Genomic DNA, 26,048 nt, shown 5'->3' on the forward strand with positions numbered 1-26,048 from the left:
TGGGGATATTTAACTCCTGTTTTGTTGGGTAGTTAAGATTACAAGTTACTATTTATTTTATAATTTATTTTTTTCATCTTTAGAATTTCAACTCTTAAGATCTAATTAAATCTTTAAAATTAGTAATAGAGAATTTGAAATAATACTAATAAACAAAATTATGCATTATCTGTAAATTACAAGTTTTGTTCCTTGAAACAAAGTATTGAAAAACCCCTTTGCATTGCATGTTTGCACAAGAAACCCCACAAAAAATTATTTGTTATTTTGCCCCCACTTCTGAATTCTCCATTTTCCTTTCGAATGCTCTGCTTTTGCCTGCTATGTACGCCGTCCAAGAGAAATTCTTCCACGGCCTCCGTTTTCACCGTCACCGGTCCATCACCCGAAACTCTCGTCTCTGTTTATATTGCCTCGAATAGAACTCGGTGCTCCAGAAGATCCGATAAAACACTTCTCATTTTATCAAGTGAAACTGGTTTCAATATAACACCATTCATACCAACCCTCATGCAGCTCTCTTTCGTCACCTTGTCCGTGTTTCCAGTGAGCGCTACTATTATCGGCCTCTCATGGCGTTTTGTGAACTTCTCGTGCATGCAGATCGCTATTTCATAACCATCCATACCGGGAGTACAAACGTCCATGAAAACAATCTTGTGCTCGTTAGAAGCCACACGCAAACACTCCTCGCTCGAGCTTACCATTGTTACATCACAGCCAAGATGCACAAGATGCCCCTTGGTCACCTTCCGGCTAACCCTGCATTGCAACATAACAACTCAATGCTCATATTCACTTGGCATGGAAGAAAGAAGTACCATTAATGAATAGGATATGCATACATGAAAAGAATTTGTAACTGAATAAGCAACGCGTACCGGACATATCTTATTACCGGCAACTATGAGATATGGACAAAAACATACTCATCAAATAAATAGAAATTAACATGAACACAATGAAGCTGACCCATTCTCATCCATAACCAAAACTTTAAGCCCAGGAAAAGCTGTTGGACCATGATTTGGTGGTACTTTAGGCATGAAAACAAGTTTGGATTCATTCAACCGTTCTGGGATGCTGCCGATTTTTACCATGAAGATAGCAGTAGATCCCTTACCAAGACCTTCACTCTCAATCCAAATATGTCCCTCCATTAGATTTACAAACCTGATCACATAATTAAAAAAGGCAAACATCAGGTAGATAGCTGAAAAACTGAAACACCAGTATAGGGGTTGGAAGACGCGAAGAACTCTGAAAAAAGTGTATACCTCTTGCAAATTGCAAGGCCAAATCCACTGCAACCAGAATTTGGTAAAAAACTTGGGAATATCTTGGGGGCTAATCCCAATGCCTGAATCTTTCACCTGTATCAGTAGCCAAAAAAAAAACATAAACATTAGCAACCTCTAAGATAAAAAAAAATTACAACTGACACCAATGGAACTAACCTGTACATGAAAATAAAAGTGATTATCGCTAAGCACGGAAAAATTCAGGGGTTCGAGAATCTCTCAGTAATTCTGCTTTGCAACAAAAGCCGTGATTGAAATGCTGCCATCCTTTGAAAACTTCACAGCATTACCGACAACATTTATAATTGTTTGCATCAGGCGCTTCTCATCACAAACGGCACATTCAGGTAAGTCAGGAGACAGGTTTAATGAAACATGAAGCCCATTTACTAGAATTCAGCAAGTGCAATGAAGAAGTCGGAAATATATTGATATTTCATCAACAGATCATCCGGGGGGCCATTGTGGCTCTATGCAGTTGCAAGAAGAATCCATTCTGACTGAACCACCTAAGCTCTCACTTGTTCTTCATATATCTGAAGAAGAAAAGCAGACCATAAACAATTCACATATACATTTGATTACAAGATAACAGGGAAGACAGAATAAAACATACAATTTACATGCCCTAGATTTCATCATATTTATGCCAAATCTAACATCACATAATCCTACCCAGTTTCTGTTCCTATTCTTTCCTCCCCAATGTCTTGCTAACAATCACACCCTTAAGCATAAATGACAAAGAAACGGAAAACGAGCAAAAAATCAAAATAAAACCTAAGCTGGCGAATAAAAGTACAAGAAAGATTACTGTTTTCAAAGGCGCCACCGAACTCTTAAGAGTTAGAACCCATCCATAAGTAAAATAGGACACAAAACATATCTGAACTGTGTTTGTATATATGCTAGTGTTTCTCCAGATATACATATTATGCACACACAAGATTATGAACAATAAACATTTAAGAATGGACAAATAGGCATGATTGATAACATCGAGAAAGACACTTGACTACTTGGATCCTGCAAGACCCAACAATACATACGCCTAGTTTTCAGGCTAAACAACGAAAGTTGCAACAAGTTGAACAAAAATGAAAAGCAATATCTCAAAATTATATTTTATGATAACAAAAACGAAAAGGAACAAAAAAGGTTCCATCCACAAAACATAGTGAGAGCTAAAAACTAGCAGAAGACAATTGAATTATGCAATTTACACAAATCTCTAATAACAGTCGTAACACTTCCAAAAAAAACATATCCAAGTTCCACAACCATGAAAAAGATTAAACAATAAATCAAAAAATCAAAACAAATTACACACTTAAGACCAATTCAACCACTCATGATGTCCAATCCCAAATCATTGAAAAAAAAAAACTTTCCTTTACAACTGAAAGTAAAATCTTGACCAGAGAATAAATGGTGGGGCTTTAGATTAGAAAGAAAAAGACCAAAATTTCAGAAACTGAAACTTACCCAAAAAAGCAATCAATCGAGTAGAACTTCTAGTTAAAACATCAAATCAAATTTCCCCCATAAGCTGCCCCACAAAAAGAAGTCAAAATTGAAAAGCGAATCAAAAGAAGATGGGGAAAATTCAACTAAAATGAACCCGAAGATCAAATTACCTTGTTGGATTGTGTCTTTTTAGCAGCTTTAATTGCAGCCTTTTGCCCATTAAGACAGCCTTTTGACGATCTCCCTATACATGCGGGAGCTTGCCTACGTAGAAAGGGAGTGGGAAAAAAAGTCGGGATGTAAACACAAAACAGAAAGAAGTAGGCGGCATAATGATGTTGTCACCCGCCCGTGAGTTTAGTTTTGGTAATAGACGAGCTAATCAAGAGACGGTTACTACTTATTGCTGATGTGGAACCCGCTCACTGAGGTCACGATGAACGGTTGTGATTACGTTTGAGTTTGACAGATGGGTAATTGTAGATTATTTTAATCTCCCCAATTGGCAATGTATTGGATGGCAACTTTTTTTTCCTTTTCTTTAGTTTCTTAAATTATTTTATTACTATTGGTAGTGCTTAATTAATATATAAAAAATTTAGCACGACCTTAATTATCTCAGTAATTAAGAAATGATTCCTAATTTTAGAAGTTTTGAATTTGAGTATTAAAGAGTACATAATATTTAAATATTTAATGCCAAATGATTAGAAGTTTTTACAACCATACTACTTGTAAATACTCTAAATTAATCGATATATATATATATATATATAAACTTGAATTTCTTTAAGTGAAATAAAAAAATGAAAATTTTCAATACTTTAAGTTAAAAAAATTGTTTTATACGAATTACGTTACTTCAATAATGAAAGGGATGGTTATTGTTCTTAGAGATCTTGAGTTCGAGTACTAATATTTGTAGACATGTTTGAGCGTTCATTGTTAAATAATTTAAAATCTTTAAAAGAGATATTACCTTGTATCACCTTAGTTTTATTAAAAATATTTTTTTAAATTTAAATAATAATTTAATATGTAGACAAATATAATAAAACTAAATTCAAGCATGAATCAAGCAATCACAGTGGTTAAAGGGTATTTGTTATCCCTAGAGGTATTGAGTTCGAGCATATCGTTTGTCTTAAGGAAGGCAACATGTTTGGTTGTGTCAGGTTTTTTGTCAACCAGACCCGACCCAAAAAATACATACCTTCAACCCGAATCTGACTCGATCCAAAAAATATATACCCTCCACCCGACCCAATCTAACCTTAAAAATATATATCCTCTACCTGATCATGACCCAGCCTGAATATTTACAGTAAAATTCATTCTGATACGACATGACCCTATATAAAATAAGAACTTAAAAATAGTAATAGAGAGGAATTATTATAGCAATTATCCTTAAATTTATTTGAATAAATTATACTCTTAAACTTGTGTCAGGTCGGGTTGAGTCGGAGTTTTTTCACCCTCCACCCGACCCAACTAACCCCTTTAAAAAATTCAACCTGATCCTACTTGAACCGGAATTTTGAAGAAAAAAAATCGACCGTATCAAATTGGGTCGAACCAAAATCCATCGATTTCACTTTAAATTATTATCCCTAATATGTCTATAGGGTATTTAAGTGTTCATTATCGTGAAGTTCATGTGGGGTTCACAAAAACATGTTTGCTTGATGTAAACTCCTCTAGCTCATTAATGAAAAAGATCGTAATATTTTTACGGATGATTTTGAACTATTATTAGATTCTATTATACTTTTATAAATAATATTACTAAGAGAACATCTATATATTTCGAAAGAGTAATTTTTTTGATATAACCACTGATATATGATCTATTGATTGATTAATTTGGATCGGTATTACAGAGACAATAACAATTCTCATAATTTAATCTATTCTGTTTGTAATCGTCAAGATTCGAATGTCTAACATTATTTAATAGATCAGCGTATCATTCAACTACACCAACTACTCATTGTTGGTATTTCTTTGAATTATTTAAACCGGTCAATTTTATATATTTTATTGAATTATGAAAAATAAAGTTGATATTAGTGGCAAAGGTAATGCCGTGAAGGAATCTCAAAAAATTAAAATAATACCATGAAATTTTAAAATTATTATATATTTTTAAATATTTTATATGTATTTTTTATTAAAATTTTATTTTTATCCTCTAAAATTTTATAATTTTAAATTTATCTCCTTAAAATGTTAAAAGTTTAAGTTCATCCTATTATAAAATTTTACTTCCATCCTGATTAAAAAAATCTTAAATAACATTAAATCTCAACGCTACACTTGCTTTCTTTTCCTCCTTTTTCTGTCATAATCGGATTGGAAAAGCACGAACTGCGGTAGTGCTGTGCGGTTGATTTTAAGCAAAGTGATGAGTTGACTGGCACAGAATGAGTTAAGTTATTCACCGAGTCAAAACTCAAAGGGGTTCGGGATTTTGGGCACGCCTCCATGGATGTGTGGTTAGAGATGCATGGACCGACACGCGTTCAGGTGGAAAGGAATTGTTGGAATATCCCGACATGGGAATTATTACATGGCGATAGATGAAAGGCTTACTGTCCTTGGCGGCAGCTTTTGGGTCCTGTTTTTGGTTTTCTTTTTATTGCTTTTGTAAGATTAAAACGTGACAATTAAAGGTAAAAATAATTTGTCGATAATGATGGCCATCCATTGGTTATTGAGCTTAACCTACAAGTAATAGGAATGACGGTTGTTGATTGGGCACATATTGAGAGCGTCCATGAAACAATACAATATTTTTCATTACAATAAAAAAATAAAATATACAAATGATTTTTCAGATTATAAGATATTATTTTATTAAATATTTTAATTATTATAAGTTAAAAAATAATCTTTTGATTATATAGTTGAGTCTATCGATTATTAAAAGTTATAAAGTGATCATTTGATTATTTATTATGTTTCAAAATTTTCATTTCTCGTTAAAAAGTCGACGATTTTCTTATTTGAACGTTAACTTGATAACTATGATATGATAAAATCTGATCTCAGAATCTCAAACGACTATCATATCTCAATCATCATATTAACTTTCAACTTAAACAATCGTCAATTTTTTAACCAAAAAGAATGAGTTTGAAACATGATGAATTGGGTGACAATTTTGTAACTTTTAATAGTCGAAAGACTTAACAAAACAGCATTCTATAGTCGGATGACAATTTTGTATCTATTTTGTATAGATAATCAATTAGTTATCCCTTGAAGTGATTTATCATTGTCACAATTGTTTATTTGGTAAGGTACACAAATAGGCCCTTGACTATAGGATATTATAAGTCCTTCAACTATTAAAAGTTACAAAATAATTTTTTGATTATAGAGTGTTACTTTGTTGAGTCTCTTGACTATTGAAAGTTATAAAATGGTTTGTTGAGTCCCTTGTCTATTGAAAGTTACAAAATAGTCACCCAACTATTCATTATATAACTCGCAAATTTTCTTTAAAAATCGGTGGCTTTCTGAGTTGAATGTTAACCTGCTAATTGTTACATGATAAAATATGATTCTAGAATCTCAAACGACTATCATATATTAATCATCATACTAACGTCTAACTTAGATAAACGTCAATTTTTTAACAGAAAATGACGGATTTGGAACATGATGTACAATATGATGATCATTTTATATTTTTTAATAGTTAGAGACTTAATAAAACATGCTATAGTGAATGATTATTTTGTAACTTTTAATAGTTATAGGACTTAATAAAGCAATACTCTGTAATCGAGGGACCATTTGTATACTTTACCCTTATTTATGTTACTTTGTATGTATTAGGATGAGGTTTTGGACAAATTCCACGCGTTTTCCAACGTGTAATTTTCCTTTCGGTTCTATGAATTATATGATCCTATATGCCGAATCTAATTCTAGTCATCATTGTACATATGAGCATTCAACCACGACCAAATCTGTTCTTTTTTTAACATAAAGGAAAATGGTTACAAATACATTGTCAAATATTTATAATAAAAAGTTCTGATGATCAACGTCAAGCAGTGGTGTAGCCACAACTTAGTGGTAATGGACATGTGTCTATCTTGAAATTTGAATTTCCTTCAATTAGTTAATTATTTTATTGATAGTGTCTATCTATACTAAATTTTTTTGTTTTCACTCTGAAATCTGAGTTTTCTTCGATTAGTTACTTATTTTACAGATAATTTCCACCATAAAATTTTATTTGTACCCATCTTATTTAAAAATTTTATGTTGTTAACGTATGTGTCTATAAAAAAAATCTTTCCATAATTTTTTGGAAATATCCATGGATAAAATGGTAAAGGGCATAATATTTTGTCAATCTTGACTTTGGAAAGATAATAAGGGTTATGTGACTTGGTATGAAGGTAATTATCAAGTTTCATTAATGGCAAAATTGTCATTTCTCAATTAAATAAATTTTAAATTTAATTAAGCTTAAATAAAGGATAAATTAATATGAAATTAATCAAAATTTCATAAAGTTTGTTCATCTTTTCTCCCTCTTGGACGTGGAACATAAACCCTAGGTAAGAGAATTTTTTTTCCATTTTGAGCAATTCCCTTTGGATTTTGGATTAAGCCGTGAAATATAAAATTATTCTATTTAAAAAACGCTATCATTTGGTACCATTATTGCATGCTAATCTTTTTTATGTGCTAAGATCCCAAATTTTATGGTTTATATTTGTAACACTCCATATCCGGTCCAGGAGTCCGAGCCGGATACCTGAGCGTACATTAGGTTTCAATCATGTTGGACAGAGCAGGATCCACATTACGCACATTTCGCAGAAGAAAACAAATTAAAATTTCTTAATATTCATCACACACAATGTTCAATGTAGCTAGCATGCAATTGAATCTCAATTAAACATGCAAACATTACAATTAAACGTTTAGGGGTATTTGCATGAGGACCATAACTCCATAAGGTTTTTCACTTGTTTGCAATTCCCCCCTTTCCAGCAGGTGAGGTCTGCGTAATTGCATGAGGAAAAAGAAAAATAGTTATGTAATTTGATACAAACTTTGAATCATAAATACATAGGGATAAAAATATAATAACGGCCTGTTTGGCAAATGAAAAAAAAAAACAACGATGCTAGGGGACCAGTGGATTGAAACAGCCATGCTTTCTATCCATATAGGCATGATTTTAACATAATGTGGATTGATTTGACACTACCAAACACGTTCCAAAGAGTTAACCGGTTATAATCTATGCTGCCTTTTGCTTTCTCCATGACTATTGGTAGGACTAGGGGGTAAACGAGTCGAGTCGAGCTTGAGTATTACTGAGCTCGACTCGAAAACTTTGAAATGAAGCTCGATTCGATTCGAAAACTTTGAAATTAAGCTCGATTCGAACTCGAAATTCTGAACTGAAGCTCGTGAGCAGCTCGAAAAGGCTCAAAATGAAAAAAAAAATTATTAAACTTAACAAGATTGAATCTTCAAATCAAACTCAAACCTGAACTTTAAATATATGAAAACTTATTGTATTTTTTAAAAAAAATCAACACATAAATATTAATATTAGTAATAATTTATTTAAAAAAAATAAAATCTTAATATATTATATTTTCGAGCTGCTCACTAGCTTTTCGAGTCGAGTATCAAATAGCTTATTTCGACTCGCTAAGAATTCGAGTCGAGCTCGAGTTCGAGTTGAGTCCATTCGATCCGAGTATTTATCGAGCATCGACCGAATCGATCTCGAGTAGCTCGTGATCTGTCTCGTCTCATTTACAGCCCTAGGTAGGTCAACTTTTAAATTGAATGTGGGTCGACATTTTTGTGGTGGGAGTGACGGAACAAAATTGGATCCACTTTATCTAAACCCATTTAGCTTTTATTCTACATTCCACTATTTTTCCCTATTTAAAATTTGGGTAAATTATGTGTTTAGTACCTAAACTACTAATTTGATTTGTTTTAGTATCTAAACTTTCAAATTTTCAAACCATGGCTAAAGTTTAGTTTTTGTTTCATTTTAGTATTCTTCCGTTAAAAACTTTAGTTTTTTATTTCATTTAGTACCCCATTCAAAATTAAGTGTTAAGTTTTGGAAAGATTGAAAGTTTAGGTACTAAAACGAACAAAAACCGATAATTTATGTACTAAACGCGCTAAGTTTTTAACGTCGGGGTACTAAATGGAATGAAAACTAACGTTATGCATGGTTTTAAAAAAATAAAAGTTTAGGTACTAAAATAGACCAAAACCGATAATTTATACTAAATGCGTAGTTTACCTTTAAAATTTTAAATAATCAAGTCACCTCAATTATTAAGGCCTAAGGGGCTCGTTATTATCCTTGTTAATATGGTCTCAAATATGATCTCAGGTTCGAGCACCACATATATGTAATTAAATATCGCAGTCATGTAGTTGCAATTTTCTTATTTGCAGAAAGTTTTCTCTGTTATCATTCTAATTTTTGTCCCCATTGTTTTGGTTTTAGGCCAACGAAAGCAATGTGACAAAAAATTAAATCTATAACATATGGGGTGGGCATTTTACTATAAGTGGGAGGGAGGAAAGTTCAATGTAATTAATCTAAGTCATCGCCGACAATTCTTGACGCATGAATACGGTATATTCTAGATATTCTCATGCATTTCATTTCTTAACTTATTTTACACACAAATAGTTATATACACATTAATTAAATAACTTTTAAGTATTCAAACACGTTACAAAATTGTCTAGCATTATTATTTTGATTTTTCGATCTCAGCATGAATGGAGCGACCTTAGTATAAATGAATTGTTATTATTTCTTGAGGTCTCATGTTCGAGCATCAGGAATGTTAGGGGGTGAGTGTTCAATGTCAAAATGACTGAGAGATATCTTTAAATAAATATGTCTTATTATTACCATTAATCAGGAAAAAACTTTCCATCTTATGTGATAGATGAAGTAATCCATTTATTCGTCATTATTCCATCGATTAACACGTGCAGACATAAAAACGATACTTCACAATAAATATCACATTATAATGATTTTTTTTTTTATAGTATGATCTTTGTATCTCTTTCACGGGATTAATTTTCGTATATCAAGACTTTTGGAGAAACATCTCTAGACATAGGTTTCAAGAGGTCTTTATCTCTCGGGAATCGCGACACTTTGACATAACTTATGGCGGGTTCATATCATTTGTTAGAGTCCAACAATTTCAATCAACCAATCATATCTATTAAAGTTTCATTTTACAAATAGTCATCATAATCTAACGTCTGATAACAACATTAACGGTCACTATAAATCTCTCAACCAAGACTTAAAGAATGACATGAAACCATATTAACTGATTTATCATCCTCATCCTTAGTGGATATTGAAAATCATGCTAGCAATCAATTGCCATTAACTACCGGTTGTGATTATTCGTTTAAACTAGAAAATGGACCTTTTACAATCTCATATATCTTTTATTTCTTCAACAAATTTTTTAAATTAAATTCAAAAGAATAAAAATAAAATACAAGCAAGGCATTGGGAAAAATTGTTTTTGCCAAGACATTTCAAAGAATCCATGTAACACCCTCAGACTGACAAAGGTGACCCGATCCGATCCGATGTGTCACATTAGAGCCACTGAGCGACCCACAATAAAAAAGTCTATGAGAAATTAAAAAATGCTAAACAATTTCAAATCGTAAAACAATTTATATATGAAAAAACAAACAGAAAAACCATTCAACTATTAAAAACAGAATTTAAATCATACAACTTTTTGACTCGGTATAAAATCAAATATGACCTACATGCCCCTAATTACGCTTGTATCTTACTCTATAAGCCAAGCTGAATGAACCCCCATTACTAAAGTCGATAGTGCATTGGATTGATTCATTTAACCTGAAATGGTGAGTAAAAGTGAGCTTTGGTAGCTCAAAAATATAGAACTACTAGGTGATGCTGAAGGACATGAAAATAAATGACAAGCATAAAAATTTTCTCATTGATTCAAGCATCTACAGGTTTTCGTGATGAGCTGAGGTTCCACTGATATTTCTTCAGGTAACAAACAAGTAGCTTATAGCTTAGAGGAAACATTCAAAAGACCAGGTTCAGAGATTGAAACAAACGTCTAGTGTGTTCCTTCAAAACCAGAATAAAATGTAATCATAGTTTTAAAACAGTAGTAGTTATTTCAGTAAAATAAGTTTTAAAATCATTGTAGTACCATCCATCTGAATACTCCATGTTAAATTTCCTAGGACATCATCCATAAGGACTTACCCTAGACTTTAGGATCTAGGAGTTCAATATGAATGATCAGAACAAAATGATTTACCAGCTAGCTGAACTTCAGACTCCAGAATCCTACCCAATCATACCCCAATAAAACAGTTTTCAGATAAAACCAGTAATATCAGAAACGTAAATCAAAGTTGGGTTTTTTATTTAAAATATAGAGTTTCCTCTAACCGTACCCAAATACAGTACCCCCAGAACATACATCCATAAGGACTTACCTTATACCCCTAGGATTTAGGAGTTTATTATTAATGATCAGAACATAAAGAATTACCAGCTAGCTGAACCTCAGAGCCTCCAGAAACCTACCCGGACATACCCCAGCAAAACAATCAGATAAAGGCATTAATATAGAAATCATGAGCTAATTGTACCTTGTGTCAGAAATCATAAATCAGACACAGAAAACATACTTTGTATAAGTCAGAGAAAACATTTTTGTTAATAAGAAACACACTATAGGATCCATATATTTTTCGAATGCGCTTGGAAATTATCAAGAATAAAAAGTATGAACTTTGCCTGCTAATTCGCGATGAACGGTGGCCTTAACTAGGGCGAGGCTGGTCGGATTTTGACTGGACTAGGACGACGAGTCGACTGGTGGTGACGTCACGTTCTACAGATGCTCACGGTGTCGAAATTGCAAAGAATCAACAGTGGGTTTCGACGGCTTCACCTAGTTTTGCACATCGATCGGCGGCGTCTTTCGAGAAATTAATACAATGTTTTGATCGGGGGACAATGGAGAACAAGTTGGTGGTGGTGGTACACGCCACCGGCGATCGGAGGTCGATGAACTACGATGAGGCAGAGGGTGAAGGCTAATGTTTTCTACTAATATGGCTCTCCCATGTAAAAAAACCCAATGACGAACATGAATTAAGGGAAAAGGAATAAATCACCATTCAAGTCCTTGACCAAAGGAAATTTTCAAAATAGGTCTCAAATTTTAAAATTTTCACAATTTAATCCCTCGAACAAAATCTCAAAAATTCAGGGTGTGAAAATCCACTTGATCAATGTCTATGAGACGTTGATTAAGATCGTTTAATTATCATTTTACAAGTCTTTTACATTTAATGCATCATGTATTTATAAGTGTACAACGAAAACAAAATGAAAGTTCTTTTCTTATTAAAGCCATCCCCTATTTAATGCAATGCTACAAAACACAGCACAAAGTAGCACCCACCAATTTTGTTTGGGTAGCCACCCTCCCATCCTTCAGCTGCCAAACATGTGCCCTCCATGTGCCTTAGTTCACACACTCCCTTTTCATATGGGGCCATATTCAAGACCAATCATCAATGCAGCTGCCTTTCATTAATGCTAATCCCATCTCATATTAGGGTCACATAAACAAAAATATGGTAAATAATTGAGGCATGCATATGCAAATGTCTAATTATTGTACTGTACATGGGTTATTCATAATATGTTTTATGTCCGTTTTATGATCTATATTTGGAGTTTGTATTTTTTTCCTCCCAATAATAATAGAATTTCTGAGGTTCAACTTAATGATAATTATTGTGTTATAAACTTTTATGTACAGTAGATGCACTTTGTTAAAATAATTTATCTATATGCTTTTATTGAAGCTCATAGGCTAAGCATTAGTGGGTATATAAAAACAAATTTTAATTATTTGGTATATTATTGATTAAGGATAACACACACAAAAGGAAAATGTTAGTTGGCAGTTGGACGTTTTTTCAGGTAAAGTCTGTTGGTCTAATGGTTTAAAATTGAATTATTCGTTGAGAGGATATTCTTCTATCACCAATGGAGACACTAAAAGACTGTTATTCAATGGTCAGCATGTATAGATCCCATCGATGGGGCAGGTGCGGACGTTCGTCCCCTAAAAATTTAAAATTATCATATATTTTAGATTTTTTAAATTATTTTCTATTGAAAATTTGTTTTCGTCTCCTAAAATTTTATAAGTTCAAATTCACCCTAGCATAAGATTCCTGTTCATCAGCTTCTTTAAATTCAGATAATTTTGGCTATTGGTAATGCAAGTTGCAGGGTATATCAAATAAATTAATTGCAACTTTACTAGTGGCAATTAACCATCGCTTTTAGTTCTTCATAAAGAAATAAATGTTCCAAATTTCTTTTTAGGGGTGAGATCAATTTAATTTGGTTGATTTTTGTAGAAATTTTAAATCATTCGATGTAAATTAATTATTAACCTTATTTATAATTTAAAATATTTTCATTATTATTAATGTTAAATCTATAATGACTTTTAAGAAAATTAATAAAATTCAGTCGATTGAATATTTTCACATCAATAAACTTGACGATTTCTTACATGAACACCGTAAATTGTTACTAGTGTGATCCTAATATATTCCTTTATGTTTTTATATTTAGGATAAAGTATATAAATAATCCCCGATTATAGGATATTATTTTATTAAGTCTCACGACTATTAAAAGTTATAAAATAGTCCTCCGACTATAGAGTTTTATTTTGTTGAGTCCCTTGACTACTAAAAATTATAAAATGGTCACTGACTATTCATCATGTTCCAAACTCATCGTTTTCCGTTAAAATATCGACGATCATTTGAGCTGGACATTAGCATGAATATTGTGATATGACAGTCGTTTCAGATTCTAGGATCATATTTTATCATATCACAGTCAGTATGTTAATGTTTAGCACAGAATACCATCAATTTTTTAGTATAAAAGGATGAGTTTGGAACATAATGAATAGTCGGGTGACCATTTTGTAACTTTTAATAGTCGAAGGATTCAACAAAGCAACAGTCTATAGTTAGAGGACCATTCTGTAAATTTTAAAAGTCGAGAGACTTAATAAAACAATATCCTATAGTCGGGATACTATTTGTGTACTTTACCCTTGTATTTAAGAAATTGTTTGTGTTAACTCACACTTTAAAATGCTACAAAATAATGTACAATATTGCTAATGCATGTTTAAGATATTTTCCAAGAATACTCTTCTTTCTATGATATTGCTAGTTCATATGAATATGCAACAAATGGTACAAGATATTTCTCATTTCATGGTACAAGATCAAAGATATTTATCTTGAGACCACTAATACTTATTTTATTTAAATTTATTATGTTCATGTGATTTTATTTAAAAAAAAAACAGTTTATTGGCTTTTTTCCACCCCAAATATGGTTTTTTTAACATGTTTTATTTAGGCTATCATTTCCACTTCACTATAATTATGCTGATAGTAGCACATGTCACCATGTGGACATGTGATCCAACGGCCTGCATTTTCATCTCTTATTACCATGAGATGTGCTTACCACTTCCATGCCCTTACATGTGCAACTATTACATTTGCAACACTGATTTTGTCCCTTTTTAATCACTTTCTGTTTATTTTTGGGTAATCTATGCATTTAGTACTTAAACTCTCTGTTTTGGTCTGTTTTGGTACCTAAACTTTCAATTTTTTCAAAATCATACCTAACATTTAGTTTTTATTTCATTTTAGTACCCGCCGTTAAAAATTTAACGTGTTTAGTACCTAAACTTTCATTTTTTTTCCAAAACTTAACGTTAGATTTTGAACAGGATACTAAAATAAAACAAAACCTAAAGTTTTTAATGGTTTGGTACTAAAATGAAACAAAAACTAAAATTTAAGTATGGTTTCTAAAAAAATGAGTTTATTTGTTAAAACAAACCAAAATAGATAGTTTAGGTACTAAATTCGTAATTTACCTTTTTTTGATAATTTTCATTTTTTCACAATTTGTAAACAAATATTTGGTAAATGGAAATAGTACTTGTTTTTTCAGAAATGAAAATATTAAAACATATATTTTTTTACAATAGAAACATGAAAAGTAAAACAAAATGTATATATATGTACGAATTTAAATCGAAACGAACGATTTAAAATTTAAAAAATTATTAAAAATAAAATATTTTTCATGTTTATATAAGTTTAAACTCAAATCAATTCATTAATGCAATCAATAATGCAAATATAAATCATGATTGTTGTTTCTATTTGCCAAAAATCTAACATGTGAGTGCTTTACAAATAAACACAAAATGACAGATGTGCACGGTATATGCTATCTATGATTCCATGCAGGTAGGTTGAATAACATGGTTTTAGGTCGTAATTAACATAATTTAGTCGCTAAACTCATGAAATCTCTATTATACAAGAATAAATACATTAAAATAATTAAATCTAACCATTGTGGGCACGAGACCGCCTATTGATGGACACGTTGAAGGGTTTGAGAATGTTGTGTTTTATTATAAATTAATATGTCTTCTTTCGACAAATTAACCAACCGTTGGCTTTTAATTAATTTTAATAATATTATCATAAAGTGAAGGAGTGTAATATTAAACTTTTGAGCGGTTTAAGGTCATGCATGACATTAGGAGAAGAGACAATCTCCCACTGCAAAATCATATGCTTTTTATAAAATAAATTGGAATAGGGAATCAAGTATTTTTTAAAAACAATTATTTGCTTTTGAGGAAACAAAATCTTTTCCCAGAAGATATGCTAATAATTAGTGTTAAAAAAATTGGAGGGTTGGAGTTCATATTAAGACCTTCTTTGAGAGGTTGATAGTGAAATGATCATCCAGCTTAGTTGGTAGAGCACAAGGTTTTTAACCTTGAGGTCGTGGGATCGAGTCTCATGGAGGGCATTTCATAATTCAAATGTCTCATACGGAAGCTGCTCTCAACCTAGTGTTGGGGGCAACCTAATATCTTACCTCCCCTTACCCCATTACATATGGGAACAAGGGACAACCATTTTGAGAGGTTGATAGTCTTCAAACCTTTCTAATTTATATGCAAATTATGTATGAGTTATCTATTTATAATTGAACATGGATTCCATTTAATATTTTTTTTTATTGATACATTTTATAGGTTATGTTCAAGATTTTTAATCATCCTTTCCAATAATATCGTCTTTACGATTTAAATCTAAATTTTTTAGAGTCCGGTAATTTTAACCATGAAATTAAGTAACAACAATAAATAAAAGACTTAATTATAAAAAAGTATACAAACTATAGAGTTTTTCATGAATAGGTGTTTAAACTTTTTTTTGAATGATCCAAGTGCCTAATGTTATAAACGTCATTATTTTTGGTGTCCCGGCCGTAACTATTGTTAATTATCTATGTTAAGTGACACGTGTCACATTCTGGTAATTTTGAATTTTTTAAAAATAAATTATTATTATATGTGTAAAACCCTAATTTCTCTTAAATTACAAAAAAAAAACACTAAACCCCTAATTCTAACCCACCACCATCGCCCTTGCCGGCCACGACCATCACCGTCGACATAGTTCCTGTCATCTTCCTAGTCATACACTGCCATAATTACCGTCGATTGAGCGTCGGGATCGCGACGCATGGTACAAAACATCGATTGATCATCGATTGGTTGCAATTTCATAGGGTTATTGATCGGTAGGGAGAGGTGAGGTCAAGTGGAGCTTCATAAACGACAAAGGTCGACGACCAATGTGGGTTTAGGAGTTGAAATGAGGATTTTCAAAGTTGTGGGTCTATTTTGAATTTTTTTAAACATAATTTTATTTTTTTAATTTTAAATAAAAATTTTAAAATTACTTGAATGTGACATGTGCACCTAACGGAGAAAATTAACGACGTTCACGGCCCGGACACTTAAAGTCGTAACGCTTGTAACGTTAAAAACATATTCATAAAAATGCTATAGTTTGGACACTTATTTTATAAAAACGCATAACAACAAATATTATAGGGTTTTGGGTAAAAATATTTCCATAATATTTTTATGCACCGAGACTAACTTACTTTAATGCTTTATGTCGTCTTACGTAGGGCTAATACTGTATGATATTTATATAAATATTCTCTCCACCGTCACTTATATATATGGTCCTTGCTGCCAAGTGTAATCTGTTAAAAATATTAAGTATTGATTTATTGACAAATTAAGTATTAATTGCATGGGAAATATCTGTTTTATTTACGTATATCAATGAGAAATATACGTGGGTTATGACTTTAAATTGATGAAGAGTAATCATTAATTATTGGACGTCAATTTTAATTAACACAACATGTATTAGATGTAACACATGCCGTGCCCTTTATGGACAACTCAAACCGAGTCATCACTTCATATTTATGGGCTTTGATATTTTCGATCACCAACTAGCAAACGTTATAAGAATGGCGTTAACATGAATTAGATCGCGTCTATCGAAACATGATTAAAAATTAAAAATGTATTTCATTTATGTTTGTATATTCTATTTAAAATTAAAATTTCAAAAGCTTCAATCTTATTATAATATAAATTAGCTGACTCTATTCTCATATGTAATGGGGTGAGGGGGAGGTAAGGTAGTATGCTGCCCGTGAAAGACCTCCGGCAGTCAAAATTATGAATTGTCCACCGTGAGACTCGATCTCACGACCACAAAATTAAGAGTCTTACGTTCTACCAACTGAGCTGGTCGAACAATTTCAATCTTATTATAAACATATTGGTTAAAGAATGTGTGTATAGTGTTACCGTTGGAGAAGCGTGTGGGTGGGACAAACGATGTGACTTAGATTCGGGGGTTGGAAAGCAGCAAACGCCACGTGTTTCCCTAAACCACTCTCGTTTGAGGACGCAACGCGGGGTTAGACGTGGTCTGCCGCTACCCTCCCTATCTATCTGTAGTGCCATGCTGCGATATTCCATTAGTCATTTCCATTTTAATTTTCTACGGTTGTTACCAATGTTAAAAAAAATAAGGGTAACTTATACAAATAGTCACGGACAATACGATACTACTTTATTAACTCTCTCAATTATTAAAAATTATAAAATAGTCATTCAATTATAGAATGTTATGTTGTTAAGTCCATTGAATATTAAAAGTTACAAAATGATCACTCGACTATTCATTATCGTCCAAACTTGTAATGTTATGTTAAAAAATTGGTGATTGTCTAAGTTGAACATTAACATAACATGATGACTGAGATATGATTGCCATTTGAGATTCTAGGATCAGATTTTTATCATAACACAGTTAACATGTTCACCTCCGAATACTGTCAATTTTGGAACATCGTGAATAATCAGGTGACCATTTTATAATTTTTAATAGTTGAGAGACTCAACGAAGCAACACTCTATAGTTAGGAGATCTTTTGTAACTTTTAATAGTCAATGAACTTAATAAATCAGTACCCTATAGTTGGGGGACCATTTGTGCGCTTTACCCAAAAATAATATTAAAAAACTAATATAATATTAGTGAAGTTATAAGTACAATAATTATAATTTAATCTACATACGACTTATACGGGTGAAATACGAACATCAAATCTCAAAATTATTAATTCATTTTATTAATTTTATTATATATCATTTTAATTAAAAATTTATGATTATGTATCATAATTGATTTATTATCGAAGCATAAAATCACTCTATATACATGATGCTAACTACTAAGTTTTTTCTTTTCCTTTATTTCATTTTATACTTTTTATGAAGTAATTAACGATTCTATTTCCCTTTCTCCTACTAACAATTGTTCATAACACATTACTAATCATTACGTTAACTAATTACTAATAATGTAAATTATACAATTTTTTTAATTAAGCAGAAGTAATTGCTACCAAATTTGGATAATGAGATTCAGTTTGATTAATGTTTACGACGATTATTATTAAATAACAATTCCAAACGTCAACTTATTATCTTAAAAATACATAAAAATTGATGTCGTTATAGAAAAGAAAGAAAAAAATATATACGGTAAACTACGTATTTAGTACCCAAACAATTAGTTTTGATCCATTTTAGAATTTAAACTTTTAATTTTTTTTAAATCATACCTAACGTTTAGTTTCTGTTTCATTTTAGTATTCGCCGTTAAAAACTTAACGCGTTTAGTACCTAAATTATCAATTTTGGCCCGTTTTAGTACCTAAGCTTATAATTTTTTGCTCAAAATCTAACGTTAAGTTTTGAACGGGATACTAAAATGAAGTAAAAATTAAACTTTAAATATAATTTTTTAAAATTTAAAAGTTTAGGCAGGGTGGGGTGGTGATCAGTGTGGATTAAGCAAAAATATGTCCCGCAAACCCGCCACACAGGTCGTCTAAATCACTTTAAAAATTGTCACTCAAACTCACCCTAGGGTGGGCCCCATCCTCACTACTCAAATGCAACACGTGGTCTCCTCTTACATGTCTCTAGTGGACCTCGTCCCTTCCCTCCATTCTCTATATATACCTTCTTCTTCTTCTCTCCCCAGCACTCACTCCACTGGATCCCCACATTTTCTCTTCAACCAAACATCACCTAAGCCAACAAAAGCACACATTTTCTCTTCATATTTGTTAATCATTCTAAAGAGCCAATCAAGTTTCACTTATTCAGTCCAAAACATAGGAACTGGCCCTATGGCATCTTCATCGGCATCATCAGTTGCTAGTGGGAGCTGTTGTCTTAAGGCTAAACTCCCTGTTTCAAGCTCAAAACCAGCTTCTTCCTCCCTAGCTTTCAAGAGGAGGGATGAGAGGAAACCCTACATTTCGTGTTCTCTTCAGACTCCTTCCATTCTTCATTTTCCTAAGCAACAATCACCCGCTTTCCCTCCGTCTCCTTCTTCCAGTCCTTCCACGAAGCATGCTTCTTGTGATGATGAGAAAGCTCAATCCCAGCAATGGAATCCCTTGCAGAGAGCGGCGGCTATGGCTTTAGATGCAGTAGAGAATGCTTTAGTCTCTCAAGAGCGTCGGCATCCTTTGCCGAAAACAGCCGATCCCAGAGTTCAAACCGCCGGTAACTTTGGGCCAGTCCCTGAGCAGCCAGTCAAGCAGAGACTCCCCGTTATCGGAACAATCCCGGAATGTATACAGGGTGTATACGCTCGAAACGGGGCGAACCCGCTTCATGAGCCGGTGGCCGGACACCATTTCTTCGATGGGGATGGGATGGTTCATGCGGTTCAGTTCAAAAATGGCTCAGCTAGCTACGCTTGTAGGTTCACTGAAACCAACCGTCTTGTTCAAGAACGGTCTTTTGGGCGTCCGGTTTTCCCCAAGGCCATAGGTGAACTCCATGGCCACTCAGGCATAGCTAGGCTGTTACTTTTCTACGCTCGAGGCTTATTCGGACTCGTCGATCCGAGCCATGGTACCGGCGTTGCGAACGCTGGACTAGTTTACTTCAACTGCCACCTTCTCGCCATGTCCGAAGATGATTTGCCTTACCATGTTCGTATCACACCAGACGGTGATTTGAAAACCATAGGCAGATATGATTTTGATGGACAGTTAAAGTCTACAATGATTGCTCACCCCAAAGTTGATCCACAAACGGGTGAATTCTTTGCTCTCAGCTATGATGTTATCAAAAAGCCATATCTCAAGTACTTTAAATTCGCATCCGATGGTAAGAAATCACCCAATGTCGAAATCCCGGTCGACGGACCAACCATGATGCACGATTTCGCAATCACTGAGAATTTTGTGGTGATCCCGGACCAGCAAGTAGTTTTCAAATTGGGTGAAATGGTTCATGGTGGTTCACCAGTTGTGTATGACAAGAACAAGGTGTCAAGGTTTGGGGTATTGGACAAGAATGCCATTGATGCTTCCGGGATTAAATGGATTGAGGCACCTGATTGCTTCTGTTTCCATCTTTGGAATGCATGGGAAGAGCCGGAGACCGATGAAGTTGTTGTGATCGGCTCTTGCATGACTCCCCCGGATTCCATCTTCAACGAATGCGAAGAGAATCTCAAGAGTGTTCTGTCCGAAATTAGACTGAATTTGAAGACCGGGAAGTCTACTCGCCGCGCCATCATATCTGAATCCGAGCAAGTTAACTTGGAGGCAGGGATGGTGAACAAGAACTTACTCGGAAGAAAAACCCGGTATGCATATTTAGCTCTAGCCGAGCCTTGGCCTAAAGTGTCGGGATTTGCCAAAGTCGACCTATCCACCGGCGAGGTTAACAAGTATATCTACGGAGAACAAAGGTATGGCGGTGAGCCTTTGTTCTTCCCTCGAAACCCCGATTCTCCTGACGAAGACGACGGCTATATTTTGGCTTTCAGCCACGACGAAAAGACCTGGACATCAGAACTGCAGATAGTGAACGCCATGGACTTAAAGCTAGAAGCCACGGTTCAACTCCCGTCTCGAGTTCCATACGGTTTTCACGGAACATTCATAAGCTCAAGGGACTTGGAAAAACAGGCCTAATTCCATCAGCCATTTTCGATGCTAAAAAAGGAAATAATTTACCAGAGGGATGCTTTGCATAGGATTGTCCCCGGAATCTCTTCCTCTGTTTTTAAACCCTGTTTTTGGGATTAGTCCCACACCTTTACAACACCTTTTTAGCTATATTTTAAGGCGAAAAGATTTTGAGAAACACAGCTCGTAGCTTTTGACTATCGAAGCTCAGCTGGTTTCTGCTTATTGTTTCACTGTGTGTTCATCAAACAGTTCCTAAAATCACAGGAAAAATAGTATATCCTCTGTAATTCTCCGGTTCTTTGTGAATACCTGAAATCCACAGTAAATGAAATGTTTCTTCATTACCATTTGTTTATTACCTTAAATATCTACCCTGTACCAGAAAAGTGCCTGATTGTATAGACAGCCGACAGGACAAGTCAATTTGTCTTACATGTCTAGTGATTGGTCTGGTTTGACAAAGAACAACCAAGTTGAAATTTTAGAAACAATGAGCAAATGAGAATACAGCACGGTTAAATGTCAAATCATTCAGGGAAAAACGACAGATTGGTCATTTTTTTAATGTTTCTCTGAAGCCATCAACTCCTACATGTTGTTAAGTACTGTAATACTTTCTGTCAGAGTTTTTCTTCTTCAAGTTTTATCTGATTTTATCGCGCAAATCGTGAAAGCTCTCGATTTGGAGAGTGGATGATTTTCATGTCAACTTCATTGAAAATGTTAATATTTCAAATTTACCCTCACGAAAAGAAAGGATATTAATATTTTTTAAATATTTTATTTTAAAAAATATTAGAGTAAACTATACATTTAGTACCTGAAGTTTCAATTTTAGTTCATTTTAGTACTTAAACTTTTAATTTTTACAAAATCATATCTAATGTTAAATTTTGTTTTATTTTAGTATTTTGTCATTAAAAACTTAACATCAGAGCTGATGTGGCAATTTTAATTATATTTTAATTTTTAAATTATTATTTATATTTTTATTTAATTTCACTCTTCCCCTTTGAGACCCAAAATCAAATCCGGGAAAGCTCTTCCTTTGTCACCACTTTATAGTTGAATAATATTTAAAAATAATAATTTAAAATTTTTAAAAAATAAAAAAATTTAATGTCAACTCTGACGTTATAGACTAAATACGTAGTTTACCCAAAAATTATTATATTAATATGTTAAATATAATTTTTTTTGTAAAAAATCAAATAATGTAACATAAATACTTCTATGAATTCTAATGATTTAACTCAATACAAAATGTTTACCTTATTAAAAAAATCATGGAGTTGTTTTGTTTTTGCTACGTTAAAAAGGTGCATAACGTATGTCTTTTTTTTAGTTTGGTGTTTAATTTTTTTTCGTTCCAGTTTAGTGCCTAATGTTTCATTCCGTAATTCAGTTTGGGTTAGGCCGTGATGGGTCGTTAATTTCGATCATTAAATGCCACCTGACATGGGTATAATATAAAAAATGATTTTCCTTCTCTTTCTTCTCTTCCCTCTCATCTTCTCATTGTCATAACCATTTTTTAGGTAAAACAATTAAATATTATTTTAAAAAACAATTATAACTTTTATTTGGAAAAATTGAGGATTTTGGATTAATTAGAATTAAATTGAAAGGAGTCGCCATCGACCTTTGAGTTAGGTAAGTCGAATACCTAATAACATGTTTTTAATTTAAAAAACAATTTTAAAGAAAATCATTTTTTTATAAGAATACAAGTCTGCGTTATCAGAAGAAAATTTAGGGGTTCGGAAGTCGGTTACGTCTGTGGAAAAGATAAACATCCACAACGCCCAAAATCGGTACTCAGTCGCTTATATATCGTCATAAATGGTAGAACTTAAAGTTTGAATCAGAAGTAAAAATATGATCTATTTATTGAATATTTGTTAAAATAATAGAAATACTTCACTTGGTAAGAAATCTCAAGATTTGCAATCCTCCAACGAGAAAGCTATCTCATCTATTTCTCATCTATAAAGTATATTCTATCTTTGAATTACCACCAAATAAGATCGACATGAGTAGAAAATAAAATATGCTTAATTTATCTAAAACATGTATAGTTAATATCAACATAAAAACCATTAATACAATAAAAATTATAAAAATAGAATAATAAATAAATCATGATTTATTTATTGAATATTAGTTAAAATAAAAGAAAAAAAAACCCTTTTCTCGACAAGAAATCCCGAGATTTGCAATCCTCCGTCGGGAAAGCTACCTCGTCTATTTCTTACTTGTAAAGAATATTTTCTCTTTTAAAAAAATATCGAAAATTGACATAAAATACATCATATTTTATTTTTCCAAAACATACATCACTCATATTAAGATTCAATGAAGAAATAAATATAAAGATTAAAATTTAAATATTAAACAATATGAACATCAAATAAAATAACAAAAAATAGAATAACAATAAAAATAATTTCTATAAGCTCGTAAAAGGAAGAATTTGCGTTTTTTCACTCTGTTTGAACGTCGTATAGGATTGCATCACTTCGACCAAGTGATACTTTCCACGTCCGTTCTATAAAAGACGTTCTTGAAAGTATTCGAATAAATGACATTAAACATATTAGTCATTAAACAAACATTTGAGATTGTTCAAAATATCAGTTCTAAGTACATACATAAATATATGAAGATCGGAATATGTTAAATAAATATATACATAATCCTAAAAAAATAAAATATATTATTATGCATATAACTATTCGATATGTAAAAAAAATCTATATGTTTGGTAAGTATATATAATACACGCATGCATGCATGTAATAAATGTATAATCAACACTATATACAAACTACATAACATTAATATATATATATATACAAGTCATGGATATATTCAAATATATGTACATATGTAAAAAAACTAATATGAGAATATAAAATCCTTAAACGAGACCACAAATAAAGGTAATTACACATATATAGTAATTAAGAGGGCTAAAAGATATTAATAATAACTTGTAATTCTAAACTGCAAAATCAATAACAAACCGGGACAATAATCAAATATCGAACAATAGATGACCAAAATGAGAATAAACCACAAACAATATTCAGGATTAGAATAAAATAAAATAAAATAACATGCCATCATCATAAACTTGACCAAAAGCAAAACAATGTAAAAAGAGTGATTGAAATGCATTAATGAAAACATACACTACCTAGATAAAACAAATTAAAGTAGGATGGCTGAAATTCAAATATGAACATAAAATACAAACGCAGATGAGGATGGAATTATAACATAAAACAAAATGGAAGCTCAAAATATAAGAAAGTAAAAGTTCATTGATGACTAAAATTAAAATGTTACAAGATGAGGACCCTTCTGACGCGATTAAACCATACACCAACACATGGAATCCTAGCATCCAATACTGTGTCGTTCCATTAAGTTGCTATATACCACCTTAAATTGGGAGCCCTATTTGCAATTCTTCCCCCCCCCCATCCGTTCTCTACTCTCCTCTCTCATTTTGCCTCTGTTCTCCAACAAAGCAAAAAGAATGGAACCCCAAAACCAAACCCCAACCAACACAAGACCCTTACCTTCAGAGATGAGAGGCTCTTGGTCCGGTGAAGCGATGACCAACACTCCTTTTTTGGTAAGGATTTTTTTAGTTCTCTTTATTTTTATTTTTTTTCTCAAAACCCGAATCCCCTCTCTTTGTTGCATGTTGATTTTTAAATCCTTCTTTTTGGGTGAGATGATGAGGTCTATGGATAGGATTTGATTTCTCTGATTTGGGTGAATAAAGTCCAGATTTTTCGGGATTTTTGGGTGTTATTTTAATGGGTTTTTAGATTTGGGGTAAGTTTGATACACTGTGATGACATTTACTTCACTGTGTGACCAGATTGCTGATGACGACCGGCTCGGGATTCACCATCGACGCCTCAAGCACGGCTGGGAGATGGAAGGCCAACGACTGTGGCGGTTGGTTGTTAGATGATAGCCTTATGGTGAATTAGGTTCAGGGTTTGGCTGATGGGTGAGCTTATTGGGTTCTTGGTGGGCTTCGAGAATGGGCCTCGGGATTGGCCTACAAAATGTAAATACATATTAAATAATAATAATAATATAAAATGACAATAATAGTAATAAATTAAAATAGAAAAGACCCGGACAAAAACGGGTGTCTACAGCTGCCCCTCTTTGCACATTCTTGTGTTAACAATAATAGGGCAAAGATGACAAGACAACACGTTTTTGTCTGGTTCTCTCCCCTTTCCATAGAAATTGGATAATGCTGGTTGTTGGGGACGACACTGCTCATACATGATGAAGAGGTCTGGTCGTCTAAGGGAGACACGATTCCTACGTGATGAGGAAATCTGGTCAAGGGATGACACGGCTCATACGCGATGAAGAGTTCTGGTCATCTTTAAGAAGGGTGATAACTAGGTTCCTACGTAATGAGGACGACTGATTTTCTAAGGTTGACACGGCTCCTACGTGATGAGGAGGTCTGGTCGTCTAAGGGTAGATGACATGGTTCGTACATGATGAAGAACTCTGGCCATCTTTAGGAAGGGTGATAACTCGGTTCCTACGTGATGAGGACGGCTGGTTATCCTAATGTTGACACTCTCCTACGTGTCGAGGAGATCTGGTCAGTTGATGTTGACTGATTCATTGCTTCAATAATG

General features: G+C 32.9%; 1 protein-coding gene and 1 pseudogene across 1 annotated transcript; one reads left to right on the top strand and one right to left on the bottom strand.

Moving 5' to 3' along the window:
* Positions 1 to 357: 357 nt before the first annotated feature.
* LOC120155403 lies at positions 358 to 1,764 on the bottom strand (annotated as a pseudogene).
* Positions 1,765 to 19,408: 17,644 nt separating this feature from the next.
* LOC120155436 (9-cis-epoxycarotenoid dioxygenase NCED1, chloroplastic-like) lies at positions 19,409 to 21,496 on the top strand. Its single transcript, XM_039166989.1, has 2 exons — positions 19,409 to 19,473; positions 19,517 to 21,496. The coding sequence occupies exon 2, from the start codon at positions 19,555 to 19,557 to the stop codon at positions 21,361 to 21,363; it is 1,809 nt and encodes a 602-aa protein (XP_039022920.1). The 5' UTR covers positions 19,409 to 19,473; positions 19,517 to 19,554; the 3' UTR covers positions 21,364 to 21,496.
* The last annotated feature ends 4,552 nt before the right edge of the window (positions 21,497 to 26,048 follow it).

This window comes from Hibiscus syriacus, unplaced genomic scaffold (genome assembly GCF_006381635.1).
Source record: "Hibiscus syriacus cultivar Baekdansim isolate YM2019G1 unplaced genomic scaffold, ASM638163v2 tig00111191_pilon, whole genome shotgun sequence".
NCBI classification, from domain to species: Eukaryota; Viridiplantae; Streptophyta; class Magnoliopsida; order Malvales; family Malvaceae; genus Hibiscus; species Hibiscus syriacus.

What these genes read in the sequence shown, in the direction of transcription:
- LOC120155436 (XM_039166989.1), top strand. Translation starts at nt 19,555, where the DNA reads ATGGCATCTTCATCGGCATCATCAGTTGCTAGTGGGAGCTGTTGTCTT.